The sequence below is a fragment of the Notechis scutatus genome, chromosome 1 (assembly GCF_049901735.1).
Source record: "Notechis scutatus isolate UNSWTSFEM ecotype Mainland chromosome 1, rNotScu1.2, whole genome shotgun sequence".
Taxonomy (NCBI): domain Eukaryota; kingdom Metazoa; phylum Chordata; class Lepidosauria; order Squamata; family Elapidae; genus Notechis; species Notechis scutatus.
Window position 1 is genome coordinate 186,330,420 of NC_142009.1, and position 17,600 is coordinate 186,348,019.

General features: G+C 36.2%; 1 protein-coding gene across 12 annotated transcripts in view; it reads right to left on the reverse strand.

Moving 5' to 3' along the window:
* The window catches only part of OSBPL6 (oxysterol binding protein like 6), a 101,471-nt gene that overhangs the window by 10,563 nt on the left and 73,308 nt on the right, over nt 1-17,600 (reverse strand). For 6 of the 12 annotated variants that reach the window (XR_015746599.1, XM_087950454.1, XM_087950479.1 and 3 more), the window contains 9 exons: nt 16,393-16,500; nt 13,713-13,850; nt 13,067-13,154; nt 9,715-9,968; nt 6,417-6,554; nt 6,053-6,116; nt 5,691-5,769; nt 3,430-3,574; nt 270-414 (listed from right to left, as the gene is read on the reverse strand). Coding sequence is in view for 11 of the 12 variants with exons in the window: in XM_087950454.1 (XP_087806580.1) it covers nt 270-414; nt 3,430-3,574; nt 5,691-5,769; nt 6,053-6,116; nt 6,417-6,554; nt 9,715-9,968; nt 13,067-13,154; nt 13,713-13,850; nt 16,393-16,500 (1,159 nt within the window). In the remaining variant the exon portion in view is untranslated. The remainder of the gene's footprint in view (nt 1-269; nt 415-3,429; nt 3,575-5,690; nt 5,770-6,052; nt 6,117-6,416; nt 6,555-9,714; nt 9,969-13,066; nt 13,155-13,712; nt 13,851-16,392; nt 16,501-17,600) is intronic. The other 6 variants (XM_087950488.1, XM_087950492.1, XM_087950495.1 and 3 more) reach the window with 1 other exon arrangement.

Below are 17,600 nucleotides of genomic sequence, written 5' to 3' on the forward strand. Positions count from 1 at the left end.
TGCATTATTCCTGCTTGATCTTAGAACCTATTATGGAACACACACAGCCTTCTAAATAAGCTGAGTTTGATTTAGATTTCATCATGGAAAGATACAATTATTAAAGGACAGCAATGACTTACACTTACAGTTTCTAAGCTACAATTAATGTTCCAAGCTATCATATCTAGTACACTGAGATGAAATCCTGGCGTCTATAGTACAAATTCTACTCCTTTCTTTATTACTTTTTTAGTTATATTTAGAATTATATAAATGTCATGTATTACCAGGCCTCCATATACATTTTGCTGAAGGTGCAATTCCACAATATAACCCTTCATGCCATTTTCCAAAAAGGCGATGCACTACTTTTCCTTCTTGGTCCATGACAACACCTTGAACTTCGTTTACATTAGAATTCCAGTAGTTCACCTAAAAACGTTAAAACCGAATAGTTTGGTTTTATGAAATGTAAACAAATCATCTATTATCAAGTCTCTCTGCCTTCAATCAACAGCAAGAATGCAATCCCCATTCCTTACTAAGAGCCTTCAATAACTGCTGATTCTTCACATGCAATCCCATGAGAAAAAAAATGTAATCTTATTTATGACACAACACACTATATATGTGAGTGCTCTGAATTATGGCAGACTTCTAATTTAAAGGGGGATTGTAATACGAAGGTCTGCTTCCACAGGCTACTCAAATTATGTATAGGATCATAAAAAGGTAATTGCTCAGATAATAGAACAGCCTGTGAAAGCAAGATTATTTTATATCCTACTCAAAAGTACTTTAGCCTTCTTGACAAGTGAAAGTATTTTTAGGGCAGATTTCTTCCTTCTAAAATACACTGCTCAAAAAAATAAAGGGAACACAAAAATAAGATATCCTAGATCTGAATGAATGAAATATTCTCATTAAATACTTTCTTCATTACATAGTTTAATGTGCTAACAACAAAATCACACAAAAATTATCAATGGAAATCAAATTTAGCAACCCATGGAGGTCTGGATTTGGAGTTACACACAAAATTAAAGTGGAAAAAAACATTACAGGCTGATCCAACTTTGATGTAATGTCCTTAAAACAAGTCAAAATGAGGCTCAGTAGTGTGTGGCCTCCAAGTGCCTGTATGATCTCCCTACAATGCCTGGGCATGCTCCTAATGAGGTGGTGGATGGTCTCCTGAGGGATCTCCTCCCACACCTGGACTAAAGCATCCCCCAACTCCTGGACAATCTGTGGTACAACGTGACGTTGGTGGATGAAGTGAGATATGATGTCCCAGATGTGCTCAATTGGATTCAGGTCTGGGGAATGGGTGGGCCAGTCCATAGTATCAATGCCTTCATCTTGCAGGAACTGCTGACACACTCCAGCCACATGAGGTGTAGCATTGTCTTGCATTAGGAGGAACCCAGGGCCAACCGCACCAGCATATGGTCTCACAAGGGGTCTGAGGATCTTATCTCGGTACCTAATGGCAGTCAGGCTACATCTGGCGAGCACATGGAGGGCTATGCGGCCCACTAAAGAAATGCCACCCCACACCATTACTGACCCACTGCCAAACCGGTCATGCTGGAAGATGTTGCAGGCAGCAGAACATTCTTTACGGGTCTCCAGACCCTGTCACGTCTGTCACATATGCTCAGTGTGAACCTGCTTTCGTCTGTGAAGAACACAGGGCGCCAGTGGCAAATTTGCCAATCTTGGTGTTCTCTGGCAATGCCAAACGTCCTGCACGGTGTTGGGCTGTAAGCACAACCCCCACCTGTGGACGTCGGGCCCTCATACCACCCTCATGGAGTCTGTTTCTGACCATTTGAGCAGCCACATGCACATCTGTGGCCCGCTGGAGGTCATTTTGCAGGGTTCTGGCAGTGCTCCTTCTGTCTCTCCTTGCACAAAGGCGGAGGTAGCAGTCCTGATGCTGGGTTGTTGCCCTCCTATGGCCTCCTCCACATCTCCTGATGTACTGGCCTGTCTCCTGGTAGCGCCTCCATGCTCTGGACACTATGCTGACAGACACAGCACACCTTCTTGCCACAGCTCGCATTGATGTGCCATCCTGGATGAGCTGCACTACCTGAGCCACTTGTGTGGGTTGTAGACTCCCTCTCATGCTCCCACTAGAGTGAAAGCATCGCCAGCATTCAAGAGTGACCAAACCATCAGCCAGAAAGCATGGGAACTGAGAAGGGGTCTGTGGTCACCACCTGCGAACCACTCCTTTATTGGGGATGTCTTGCTAACTGCCTATGCTTTCCACCTGTTGTCTATTCCATTTGCACAACAGCATGTGAAATTGATTGTCAATCAGTGTTGCTACCTAAGTGGACAGTTTGATTTCACAGAAGTGTGGTTGACTTGGAGTTGCATTGTGTTGTTTAAGTGTTCCCTTTATTTTTTTGAGCAGTGTATTTGTCTGGAGCTCAAAAAAAGAAAACAGCATTCTTGGTTGGGAATCCAGTCACAAATAGCTTTTCTAATTTTTCTTTTTATAATTATCTGCACGCAACTATTAAAGCTCATGAACTCCAGCAAGGTTGGGACCTAATTAAAGAAATCTCAATCGATTAATTGTACCACTGGACAATAAATTAACAGGTCACATCTACATAGGAATAAAACTGTTAAAGGAAATGCCAGGTGTTTTAGATAATGTATATACATCTCATAGCACCTTAAAATGAAGACATAAAATCTTTACTCTTTTCAATATTGCTTATATTGCCATCCAGAGATCCATGGGGAAAGTTAGAAGTTCTCACCTATCCTAGAAAATCATTTTGGGTGACAAAGATAAAAAGGGGGAGATTCTTCTAAACTTGGGTTGTGCATTGTTTTTTACTATTATTTTGCTTAAAGACAGGTATTTATTTATGGGAAAGCATGGAAGAACAACATTAACATTAATATTTAAAATTAAAATATTTCCAGCTAAACGTTTCACTGTCATGCTGAATTGGTTCATATAACCAGGAGCCATTTCTAGATTCACAGTAATATTTTCCAGAATCACTGGGAGTCTGGCAGTATAAAGATTTAATAAATTGTTGTTGCCATTATCACTAATGTAGGCGATTTAAATAAAATGATGCAGAACAATGTGATTTTACCATGCTGAAAGTCTACTATACGTCATTGTCAACCATAGAGCTCTACAAGGTATTTATAGATTTGCATCAATGGTCATGCATAAAGGCACTGATTGCATTAATTGTGGCACCCAAAAAGAATATATAGGAATGTTGCCACTAAATTTAGATGCTCTCTGGCAGCTAATTGAAAGGACTATTAATTATTCTCCCCACTGAAACAGAACCTATTGAAACTAGCATGCTACTGATGCATTTCCAAATGTTCCTGTGAATAGGCCATTGGTAGCATACATAGTCCCTTCACTGTTCATGATGATGATCATAGTAAATCTACCTTGATAAATGTGAGCTTACAAATACAGACACTGCTTTTTGTATTTCTAATGGTTATTTCTCCATAATGCTCTATCCATCTCCTTCCACTCAGGATGTTGTGTATGCAAGTAGTGACTTTGTTCCAAACATAGCAATCACCGTATCTAGAAAGAAAGGGAAGAGTAATAAGTTTCAGAATTCTTTTCTAAAGCCATTCCAAGCTCACATGCAAATAAATCTTACTACAATTCCAATATTAAAAACAACTCACAAAGAAGGAAAAGGTGCACCTCTTTTAAATATTTATATTCTACCTTTTCTCCATCTTTATGTCCTCAACAATTTTTTACGATCAATTTTTGCATCATCACAGAAAGCATCATAAAACAACATTAGTCGAACATGGCTCTATATCCATCATCAATTATATCACACTGATGCTTAAAGCTACCAAAAAATCTGGGGGGGATAACAAGACTTAAACACTGTATAAACAACAGGCCTGACAAATGTGTCTGGAAAGTTATGTCAAAGTCTGGGATGGTAATGATAAGAATACTCCTGCGCTAACAGATTCAAAAAGCTTATCCTTCAGGTCTCTCTATACTGAATGGAGTACTTCCACTGTCTTTTTTTCCCATAGAAGCTCTGTGCAACATTACAACAATTTTAAATGATAATTTGGATTGTCAAATATTTTCCTGAAAGCAGGCTTTTCAGGGTACTTCTGATATTGGAGGCACTAACCCCCACATACTGGAATATTTTTTAAAAACATTTTTTATTCATCCAGAGAAGACTATGCTTACATTCACAAGACAGAATTAACCACAAAAAATAATTAACATGAATGCATCCACTTGCAGCTTGCAGCTCTGCCAACTCCCTCACTCCAATTATGGTCTAGGATCAATCTGTTGCTTTTATACAGTTCAAAAGATACTTCTGTTAGAAGCTAATGTAAGCTACTGAGACAGATTAGATTGAAACAAAGACAGTCAGTGTTGTAAGTGATTAAATTTCTGGACTGTAATTACAGACATCCAGGTTCTAGCCCCTTGTAAGTTGCAGAAGCTCACTGAGTGATTTGAAGCCACTTTCTCATAACACAACTTATCACTCGGGGCTGCTGTGGATAAAAAAGGAAGGCAAGGTGTTGAGGTAATTCCCCGTTAGGAGAATGAGCGCACACAGGGAGACGTAGTGAGAGTGGTGAAGAATAACACACAACCAGCAGACAGATACACTGTATAGTAAAATGTAGGTTTTTACTTCCAATAAACATTTAAGCAAAATCCAACAAGCAGTCCAAGTCATACACGGTTAAAGCAGTCAGTTTTCAGTCCAGGGATAATCCAAAATATCGAAGTCCAGTATCAAAAACAGTTCAGTTAAAGACTCACATCAAATCCAAGAATAACGATGATCAGTAACAGTCAATAGGGAAATGCAGGAACGGCAACACTCTCAGCAACAACAGAACAGAACAACCCAGGTCTCTGGCTCCATCTTATGGCCGTTTGAGGAACCACACCCAATTACAATTTTAGCATTTCCTTAAAGAGACAGTATTAAAATGTCTATCCTGGTTTATATATTTTCCAACCCAACTGTTAGGTGACTTACATTCCTAACACAAGGTAACTATTTATTGTAGTTCTTAACAAAAGGCAAGATATAAATCTAATAAAGAAATTTTAAAATAAATTAAAATTTCATTTGTCTATAGCTACATAGTGGGTGCATACTGATGAGAAATCCGAGTCATTTTTTCCCAATTTATTCTTCTGTTTGCATTAGTTCTGCGTGAAGCAAGCCAAATTATAATATGTTGGCATCAGCTGATCAACTCTAACATGCTTCAGGATAAACATAATAAAGAACAGTAAGACTAATAAAATGCACTAGGTTTTCTCCACTTTCCTAACACTCTTGTTTATACAGGGGCATATTTCATTTTCAATTACTAAAATATACCTACCTTTTAAAAGAAAATAACAAAGGGAAGTCTAAATGTTTTTACTGTTACAAAGTTATGCCAGGTAACCATTTGTAAGGATCAAAACACCATCCATTCAAGCAATGACCATTTTCACCCTAGCTAAACCAGAATTCATTTCAATATTAATTGTTGCTAGGACACTGGGATCTGGTTCTTCAGGGATCCCAGCTTTCTAAAAATGGATCCTATTCCATTCTGCACATTTTCAGATTTCATATCTGTCATGTTTATACAATAACTTGATGTTTAACATAAAAAGGCATACAAAAAGCACTTACTTAGGAAGTGTCACATTCAGAGTTCCAATTGGCAATATTTCCATCGATTTCCCCCAGAATTTGTTTTTCCATCTAATATCTAAATAGAAGAAATTTGTATAAAGAAGCAAAATGCTATATACATTTATTCATCTCAGATATCATGTAAGTTAATATATCTTGTTCTAAACAGATCAACAGGCTAATCCAGAGGCAGAAAATTGTTGATTTCTAATTTCTCAATGTAAAATATGTAATAAAATAAATAAAGAACAATTGGCCTTTGCTAGTATTGTAACTACATTTCAACAAGATAATTTATAAAATTTAATTTTCTTTTTTAATTAAAATTTGATTCATCCATTTGTAACTCAAATATATACCTTGCCAAAACACAAAATTCTTTGATTCACAATGACAGGCAGAAATGGGTGGGTGATGGCTAACCTGGAAAAAAAAATTACATACAAGTAATTGGACATACACAATCTATACAAGATTTTAAAATTCATTACACTTTGAAAAAAAATCTATGCAACTATACAAAGAACATGAAGGCAAAGCTGAATTCTGCCATGTTGAATTTTAGCTAATATCGCAAAAACAAGTATTGTTTTAAAACAAACCTAAGGATTTTCTTGACAGCACTTCATAAATCAAGATGAAATGTTTTAAATAATTCTCCTTCTTCCCAAAAAATAAAGTCATACAGCAATATTTAACTATCTTGATTACAGCAGACCATACCTGCTCTGAGAAAAATCGAAATCCCTTGTCTTCCCTGATACACTCATAAGTCTCACCAAGTAGAGGGTTAAAAGGCTTGCTTCCTGCTCTGTAATAAGTGGAAGCATATCCTGAAGTTGCAAAGGCAGCAATAAGGACCTAATTAGAACAACAAAACAGTATTTAAGAAAACAATTCTGAAAAAGATTGGCTTGATTGGCTTCTATAATCAACCATGTTTTTTCCTAGGGTGCACCTTTTTCCTGTTTACAGTAACATACATACATACATACATACATACATACATACATACATAGTATTTATATTTATGTTAGTTAGTAGTTCTCATTTGCTTCCAGAGTGTAGCAAAGATCTAAATCAAAACAGAAAGAAACTGAGGCCTAATGTTCTATTATCAGACACGAATGCTTTTAAATGCAGGAGAAAAATGTAAGAATGTTATATCTTGAAGACGTAACAGGAAGACAGGATGGACACTGAATCTACTTGTATATCTGTTTATGTATAATGTAATATATAATGTAATATTGCACTTACAAAGACACAAAACTCTGGGGAAAAACAAAAAAGGAATGTCAAGATGATAATCTGCATCTGAAGAAAATACAGTGGCCATGTTTATTTGTTGTAGGGAAACACAGCTTATTATGAGGTGCAGAAGATGAGGCAAACCAGAAGGGAGAGAGTTGGACTTTTTAACTCCAGGGTTTATGGAAGCAATGCTTTCTATTCCTTCCAAACAGGATCACAGTATAAACTATTTTATTGCTTTGAGAACAAACCAATTTCCCAATTTCAAGTTCTCTTCTCAATTGCCTGGGAACCAGAGCTACAAATAAATGTTCCAAACTGGACACTTACTAGATTGTTTACATCTGAGGGTCTGATCTAACTGAACAGATCACAGAAAGAGCTACAGATCATTTCAGGGAGAAAAATGTAGTTGTTGACTGTAATAAACTTTTCATTCATACATGTTGTGCATATGGGAGGAATATCCTGTAATAACACACCCCTTCTTGTATTTCCAGATCAGGAACATACACTTTCCTAATTGAATTTCTTCCACATTGGTATTTAACTGCTTCTATAAAAAAGTTGCTAACAAAAATCTATAACTACTTTTTAAGACTACTTTTTAGGCAGTATTGCAATAGGAAAAAAAACATGGATGTGTAATTAAAAGAAAGAATTTTTTTTTTACCTTTGAAGATACATAGTCAAAATTTTTTATAGAGATTAATCTCACAATAATTTTGGTATATTTCCCAGACACAGAAAATGGAGCATCATTCATGTATATAAATAAATACACTGCTCAAAAAAATAAACGGAACACAAAAATAAGACATCCTAGATCTGAATGAATGAAATATTCTTATTAAATACTTTGTCCATTACATAGTTGAGTGTGCTGACAACAAAATCACACAAAAATTATCAATGGAAATCAAATTTAGCAACCCATGGAGGTCTGGATTTGGAGTTACACTCAAAATTAAAGTGGAAAAAAAACACTACAGGCTGATCCAACTTTGATGTAATGTCCTTAAAACAAGTCAAAATGAGGCTCAGTAGTGTGTGTGGCCTCCACGTGCCTATATGACCTCCCTACAACGCCTGGGCTCCTGATGAGGTGACGGATGGTCTCCTGAGGGATCTCCTCCCACACCTGGACTAAAGCATCCCCCAACTCCTGGACAGTCTGTGGTACAACATGGCATTGGTGGATGAAGCGAGACAAGAGAAGTCTCAGATGTGCTCAATTGGATTTAGGTCTGGGGAACGGGCGGGCCAGTCCATAGTATCAATGCCTTCATCTTTCAGGAACTGCTGACACACTCCAGCCACATGAGGTCTAGCATTGTCTTGCATTAGGAGGAACCCAGGGCCAACCGCACCAGCATATGGTCTCACAAGGGGTCTGAGGATCTCATCTCGGTACCTAATGGCAGTCAGGCTACCTCTGGCGAGCACATGGAGAGTTGTGCAGCCCCCTAAAGAAATGCCACCCCACACCATTACTGACCCACTGCCAAACCGGTCATGCTGGAAGATGTTGCAGGCAGGAGAACGTTCTCCACGGCGTCTCCAGAACCTGTCACGTCTGTCACATGTGCTCAGTGTGAACCTTCTTTCGTCTGTGAAGAGCACAGGGCGCCAGTGGCAAATTTGCCAATCTTGGTATTCTCTGGCAAATGCCAAACATCCTGCACGGTGTTGGGCTGTAAACACAACCCCCATCTGTGGACGTTGGGCCCTCATAACACCCTCATGGAGTCTATTTCTGACCGTTTGAGCAGCCACATGCATGTTTATGGCCCAGTGGAGGTCATTTTGCAGGGCTCTGGCAGTGTTCCTCCTGTCCCTCCTTGCACAAAGTTGGAGGTAGCGGTCCTGATGCTGGGTTGTTGCCCTCCTACGGCCTCCTCCACGTCTCCTGATGTACTGGCCTGTCTCCTGGTAGCACCTCCATGCTCTGGACACCAAGCTGACAGACACAGCAAACCTTCTTGCCACAGCTCGCATTGATGTGCCATCCTGGATGAGCTGCACTACCTGAGCCACTTGTGTGGGTTGTAGACTCCCTCTCATGCTACCACTAGAGTGAAAGCACCACCAGCATTCAAAAATGACCAAACCATCAACCAGAAAGCATAGGAACTGAGAAGTGGTCTGTGGTCACCACCTGCAGAACCACTCCTTTATTGGGGATGTCTTGCTAACTGCCTATGCTTTCCACCTGTTGTCTATTCCATTTGCACAACAGCACGGGAAATTGATTGTCAATCAGTGTTGCTACCTAAGTGGACAGTTTGATTTCACAGAAGTGTGATTGACTTGGAGTTACATTGTGTTGTTTAAGTGTTCCCTTTATTTTTTTGAGCAGTGTATAATGGAAACAGTTCACCAGGACTTTTTCCTATGCAAACTATAACCATATTTTTATGTATATATCTTCATTATTTATATAGTTGCCATTCTCAGAGAATGCAATGCAATGAAAGGTACTCGGGCAAGACTTTGCAATATAAAAATTCCCAGTACCCTCTTCCTGTCAGAACATATTTTATGTTTCTCACCCAGAAGAGTCACAGAGAAAAGGGCAGGCTCTCTTGGATTTTTTAAGTATGTTACAAAATACATTTTATAGGCAAACAAATGGTACTTTTGTATAAGCTAGAGGCCCTCATTTTGCCAGCATCACTCCTTTTAGAGAATGCAAAATACCAGAGGTCTAAGAGAGAAGGAACACATTATGGAACACCATGATATGTTCCATAATCAGGCCCATTACCATACGTTCATAAGGATCATCGGTTTCAGCAGCTTTGTCCAAAAGTTCACTATATTCCAGTTCCTCGCAAAGGTGTTGCAAAGTATTCAAAGGCTCATTGAGCTCTACAGGCATTGATACTTTGGAAAGATCCTTCCCAATATTATTTCTCAAAATGTTCCACAGATTAATATTACTAGTATCAGGGGAGGGTGTTGGAAGACATGTCCTTCGTCCATTTCTGAAAGCACCTCCTGTTAGCTCACCATTCATTACTAAAAGAGAAATAGAACAGAATGATCATGAAACCTATACAATGTGCTGATATACACATATATACATATAGTGGATATATGTTTGTATGCATGTGCGGGGGGGGGGTGTATGCATATATATGGCATGATATTACATAAAACTATAGATAGTTCTCAAAGTTACTGATTCATTTAGTGACTTTTCAAAGTTACAAGAGTGCTAAAAAAAACAGCTTAACATTCAGTTCTCGCATTTATGACTTTAGTAGAAACTCTGTTAATTTTAACTTGCTGATTTAGCCCATACTGATGCCCCCAAAGAGAAAGATAAAAGCTGAAGCAAAGGAAAACTGAAGCAAAATCATACGCATGCCTGCAGTCCCGCCATTTTCATAACTGCTTTGCTTAACAAGCAAGTCATAGATTACAACTGCACTAGGACTATCTGTACTTTGAATTTTAATTATCTTACAATTTATATTACTATCTTACATTAGTCTACAAGCAAGCTTGTAGCCTAGAGTAAGGAATCTCCTTATTTGAGGCCACAATTTCTTAGCGTTTTAAAAGTCAGCTAACCAAATGTACCACTAAATCATGTTGCCTCCTGACGTCATGGATTCAGAAAATAAACTGTAGGGTTAGTACCATTTTTTTTAACCTGTTACAACAAATGAGGCATAGTCCTGCTTTGAATCTGAGTATCACTACACCTGACTAAATCCTGAGTGTCTGGCAAAAATGTTAAAAAAAAGATATTTAAAATCAATTTAAAGGAAAACTGATTAAGAATGATCCCAAATGAAGCTTTTATTGTGCACAGAATTTTACAAGGCATCCAGGTGTCATTATTTTCTTTATAAAACCACACAATGCCTGACCATGGCTTTACCTAGATTTTTCTTTGCTTTGTCATGTGTACATAACAAATTGTTAAGAAACAAGATGGAATAAGCTGCTTACCTTGAAATATTCAAACAGCAAAATAAGTCGCCAGGGTACATATTTGCTTAATCTTTCATTCCTTGCCTTTTTACCACCTTAGTTTTTTTTTTCCTTCGTAACTTCCCCGACAGATGGAATTACCTATGCACTAATTCCCACTTTTGCTTTTCTATTCCCATTAATTTATTTTCCAAACAGATTTTCCTACCCTTTTAATTATTATTTTTTTAAAAGGCAATCTCTTTTTAAAAGGATTTTTGTTAATGTTGCTGTACCTTTGCATATAATTCAATTAACTACTTGCTGACAGATGAGTTTCAGAAAAAAGGAATGACAAAAGAGGGAGGATGGTGTATTTTTTCCCCAGGCCCATTTTCTGTAAAATAATTGGAAAAATAAAAATGTTTTGGTAATACCTTAAAAAAATCTAATTATATCTTTTCAAATAGTGAATGCAATAAGAGAAGTTTTTCACATATTGCTATTGTTTATTTCCCCAAAGTTTTTTTTTGTAATTAGAATTTTTTTTTCAAATAGCAGAGTATTAAACTTCTTATACACAGAGTACAGCTTTCAAATATGAATAGAAAATACATTTCAGCCACTAACGGACACTGTCATTTTCATAAAAAAGAAGGATTTGATACTGGATTTACTTGTGAGCTTGTCTATTGCTGAATTTTTACCTCGAGGTCAGACATGCTTTTGACTAGGTCTCAAAGGATAGAATTCTATTATCATGTCAATCATTCCTTCGGTCTTCAACTTTATTTTTTTCAGTGTGGCAAAATTAAGGCCTTAGATTTCCAGGGAATAATTGCTGAACTGAAGATGGTTCCACAAAATGAAGAGCCAATGATCGCACCAGAATGAAGAGCTGGTGAATAGATCAACATTTCATAATTTCTCTCCAGATAAGGAAGAGAGGACTTGAGATTGCTATGTGTGCTCCAGGCAGTTGCTCCTCATGAGACCACCTCAAAACAGTGGTTTCCAACAGATTTAGCAATTTGGGGGTGGGTGGGTTCTTATTCAAACCATGGTTGGTATCTTCAAAAAGGACACTGGGTACTTCCTTTTCTAATCACTTTAAGAAACTATTAAATTGTTAACTTCCTTTCATCTATTAGGAACATTTGGATTGACGTTTTACAGCACCAGGTAATTTCCTTCAATCTTTAGCAAAATAGAGTTTTAAATGTAACATTAATGATTTAAAAAATTATTTCTGAAACAGTAAAAGAGTAATTAAAACTTTGAATTTTTAAACATTTTTTTATTAAAGTTTTAAAACACAAAGATAAAAAATTAATACAAACTAACAAAAATGTAACAGTAAAAAAGAAAAATGCAAAACATTAAATAGATATATATGGTTATACATACATATATATCTTCCACATATAAATATTAAAAAACATTATAGATATATTAAAGTGTGTGTGTGTGTATGTATGTGTGTGGGAATGAAAAAGACTTGCTGATAAAACTGCAACTATGAGATTTTATGGATTTATTTATAGATAATAGATGGAATATGGGAAGAAGAAATAATTTGTAGGTTTTAAAAGATGATAAGTGATTAGAATAGTTTATAATTGTGAAGAAGGGGAAAGTCTTGCTTTTTACTGCATTCTTATTTATTCTCTAATTATCCTTCTTTTTATTTTCTGCACTTTCTTTTTTTTTCTTTTTACTTTTTTGGTTTGTATTAGTCTTTATTGTTGTAAATTGTAATCTTTAATAAATCTTTAATGAAAATTTAGAAAGAAGATTTATAATGAGGTTCGGGTTAGGCACAATGGGATGCAGAAAGAACAATGAGATGGGAATAATTAGCGATTAATAGAAATAGAGTAACAAAGAGAGCAAGGATGGGAATTATACACACAAAACAATACAACATCCTGAAGTGACCAAAAGAAAGAGGATTAATATGAGGAGAGGTTGAAAGTATCTTGTGATGGCAAAGAGGATAGAATAAAGGCAGAAAAATGGATTAACAGAAAGGATATGTTAAAAAGAGCTCATAGAATTAAAAAAGAAAGTAAAGTAATTTTATGCAACTAATAAATTAGAAGCTATTTGAAAGTAGCTCTCAGAGTGAAAACTCCTTGTTTGCCTCTGTATAAATTATATAAATTTTATTTTCTAAAAGTCAAGAAACTGCATACTTTGCCGAGAAATATTGTCTCCAACACTAGTGTTGTCCTCAGATATGTTGTCGCTCACATCACTTATGTAAGATTCATCATCAGAAGCCTAATGAAGAAAATACTGATTATTACTATTATTATACTGAAGAAATAAATGCTATTGTCACAAATTCAAATTCCTTATAATATTTGGGGCTTTTTTAGATCCATCCTGTTTGTCTGCAAATATTCTTCCCTTTCAATAAAACATTGATAGGTGCACAGATCTGTAGTGAATCCCCCTCTTGGCAAAACAACAATGCAACAACTGCTAAAAGAAAAAGCAGCAGAGAGATTTTGAAAATTATAGCATTTTGCTACCATTTTATAGTTTCCCTCAGTTTTACAGGTCAGATATGGTAGCCTTTATTTTATTTAGTATTTCAGAGTGTTCAAATAAGATGTACAGTATATTACCTTAAAACATTTGCAATAAATTAACTAATATGATTGCCTTCATACATGAAACATTGGCTGAGACATACATGTTTATGAAAAACATCAAGTTAATAGATGTGAATCATGGACAGGCTATGCCATGCCCATTTTCCTAATTAAAATGAGCCATCCAGTACTTCAATCTCACATTACATAAAAGTGCTGAGTAAAGATTGTTCTTCCTAACCTCATTTTCTGATGAGCTTGCAGATAGAAGCACTTCTTGGGCATCAAAAAATTCAGAGACAGATTCAGACATAGAGAGCCTGCTCTCATTAGAAACTTGTTGGGAAAGTGGGAGACTGACATGGATCTGTTCACCTGTCTATAAAAGAAAAACATATAGATGAATTCTGCATACTGTATAGTGAGCCTAAGAGCTTATACAAGCTATGACAAAACAAAAATTGCACCAAGCCACGATGGATAGATTCACTGCTTCTTGTTCACATTTCTTTCCTGCATACTGAGAGAGAAAATAAACCAGAGATGGCCCTATAAACCTGCGTTGTACCTAGCAAATTAAGAATTTAGTTGAAAAGGAGTCATATTTTCAGGATCAAAACTTTCTGAAAAAGAAAGAGACATGCATTATTTCTCTCGGGATTAGTATAATTCTGAGTACATTTGCACTGTACTTCCACATGTATTGATGAGAGTTGCCACAAAATACAAGCTGGCTAGAATTCAATTCATACGGAACCAGCCATTCCCTCAAACAGATAATTCTAATCGTTCCCACTGACATTCATCATTCTTTAATCAGTGATCAACTTCAATTCTCAATAAGTTATGTTTCCTGGATTGAGTATGCTAATAACTTCTAATTCTTCAGGTCTCCAGTTTTAATTATAGTCTTTTTATCACCCTGCTCTTACATATGCAATTAGAAAAAGCAGTGAATGTATTCTATTTACTGTATTTCAAGCAGTCTTTCGTTTTTTAGGATAGGTTATATATACATAGTTTTACCTTCTCAAAAGGTATTTTAAGGTCCCCCTTGGAAAGAGATACACTGTGCCATTCAGGCTTGCAGCATGGATCTCTTTTATTTCATTACTTCTCATTGTAAAGGCAATCCATTAAAATAATATTTCTCTATTTACAACAAAGCTGAACACACATAATTAAGAAGCTACCGTGACAGGATGGGAAGGCCTGAAAATACAGGAAAAGCAATTCCTACAATCCAAGAAAATGAGAAGTTGTATATGCTGTCAGATGCAGGAAATTCTGTTTCAAGTGGCATAGCCACTTTAACAAATGCCTAAATGAATTTGCCTCAATTCATACTATAGAAGAATTCTAACTTCGTGCAACAGAAGTAGCTTCGAATGAAAGATGCAAGAAAAACTTTTGTTTGAATTGAAGGGTTAATCAACAAAGCGCATGGTAACGCAATTAAAACAGACATAAAATGCAAGTAAGAAAGGAAGAGGGACACCATAACTTTCAAGAAAAGGAATTTGAAAGAAAAATAAATAATGAAATAGAGACTTTGGTGAAACCAGTAAGCATTATCTTCTCACGTATGTCTTAAAACTAAGTGAAGTTTTACATTTTCTAACCTGGAAGGTCTCTTGCTCAAAAGGAGAACAGGAAAGAAAGATCATCAACTGAACAGGTATTGTTGCAATGCTAATTGGTTTATCTTCCATCTTTTAAAATCCAAAGCATAAGATTGATAATGCCAAATGATCAGAAACAGAAAGGAAGCAGACAATTCTTACCATGGATGGAGTAGTGGGGTTACTCCGAGGATCTATACTGGTAATGACTAATGCTTTTTTAACACATTTTAAACTCATTTTTAAATATCTGAAGTTGGACTAGTCAAATAAGGTAATTGACTGTATGGACTGACCAGGGTGGCCAAAAAAGGGCAGCAGAGAAGAGCTCGTCTAAACCCATTTCTATAAACTGGGTAAGAGGGTATAAAATGACAAATGTGGATCAAGAAATGTTAAGTATAAAATAATATGCACCAAGGCCAAAAATTTTAAGTTTACAACACACTGATGGCCACTGAATACACTGAACTGGCAATAATGAACCAGAAATATTGTGGGATCATAATGGGAACCAGAAAAAAAAAATTACTTAAGATTTTTAGTTTTGAAAAAAAAAGTAGCGGGTATGAATAAATTATGCATGATACAATGAAAGTAGACAGAAAATATATAATTTTTTTCTCTCATAGCGTAGAAACTCAGAAGCAGATTTAGGAAAAACAAATGAAAGTCTGTCTTCACACAGTATTTAAATGTATAGAATTAGCTATCCCAAAATCAATAGCTGATCAACTAATTAGATGTCATTGAGTTGATTTTAACTCTTAACACATACATAAACATTCTCCAGGGTAAGCCTATAGCTTAAGTATAATTTTAAAAAAGATATTCAAAAAATTCATGGGGAATAAAGTTACTAGTGGCTATTAAGCCAGACAATTTTAAGCCAATCTTAGGATCATCTCTGAAGATCAGCTACAGAAGAACATGAGTAGAAAAAAATGCTAAATATTCACAGGACCCCCATAGTACCTTGGGAACAGGCTGTTGTACTATATTTAATTATTATTTCATATAAACTGGTATGGCTCTTACGTATTTACATTTCAGCTGCATGTTCAAATACTGACTGAATGAGATTGTCAAGCATTCTACTCAGCAATTTAAAATATAGTTTTTCCAAAGGGAATTTCCCACTACAGCTTATTACTATCATGAATGCAATTAGAAAATTACTGCCTACAATGAGTTTGTCCCACTGCTTGCCAACTTTGCCAACCATAATCATTTAATCATTAATGGTTATTAGCAGAATTTAACTCTGGTAAGTCCATTCGAGCAATGCCAAAGTCTTACCTCATCAGGACTAGGGATAATATTTACACTGACAACCTGATCACAAAGAACAGACTCTGAGTGTATTCTGTTCAAACGACTCCTTAGTTCAGCATTCTGGTTGAGAGCCTTAAAATAATAAAATTGAATATTTAATTTCAACAGTAAATAATAGAGCCAAGCTATTTTCATATCCTATATCCTGGCCAAAGTATAGTGGTGTTATATAACGTATTGGGAAGGATTCATCTTCAAAATTAAGATCTCTTTGCTGATCATAAATGCTACTCCCCAAAGATTTTTTTACTTATGCATTATTGTAACTACTGTATTATGATATTTTCCCCCAAGATTTTATTACTGGTGCTATGGCTATGATGTTGGAAATTCCCTGCTAGAAATCCATAGTCCCTTACACTTTAGATAAGTATGAGACCAGCATAAAATATGGAAGATCTAAGTGCACCTTTTAAACAAAGCACAGCTTGGAAGGACCAGTAGTAAAAATGGTACTCAAATCTTTCCCTGTGGAATATTTTCTTATTCAGAATAATTTCCACACTGCTTTTATACAAGAAAATTAATCAGATTTCTGTATAAAATTCATCAGATTTCTGTTTCTTCTGTGAGGAAAGGAGTAAGGCATTATTTGAAAAACAGCCTATGGAGAATAGGCTATGGAGCCTATCTACCCCTTACAGTTCCAACAAAATGTGTAAGGAGACATATCAGTTTAAAAATAGTGTCTGAAATGTTTTACATCTCATTATATTTGGCTATAAAGACTGAAACCCAATGCAAACTTCTTACCCAGAATTAGGCTTACACCAAATTGGCTTGCACACTTATAATGCAGATACTGACTTACTTCCTTGTTTCATTAGTTTATGAAAGAAAGCATTTTATCCTTCTGGAAGGCTGTGAAGACCTGCCTCTTCCTCCAAACATTGGACCAGGGTGGGGGTTTAGCCTGAAGATTGAGACCTGATTCGTCAGACCCCAAGAGGAAGGCTTGCTCTGTTTTTATTAGTTGTGAGTCACCTAGGTTCTCAATGTGAGAGAAGCAGCCCATCTGAGTTCAATAAACAAATAAGCAAGCATGCATGCATGCATGCATAATTTCCAATGGAAAGTGATCTGAATATATTTTCTTTCTTCAGTAAGCAAAATAATAACTTAATAGAAATAATGCTTACCATGACCGCTATTTGTAACTCTTTAGTGTAAAT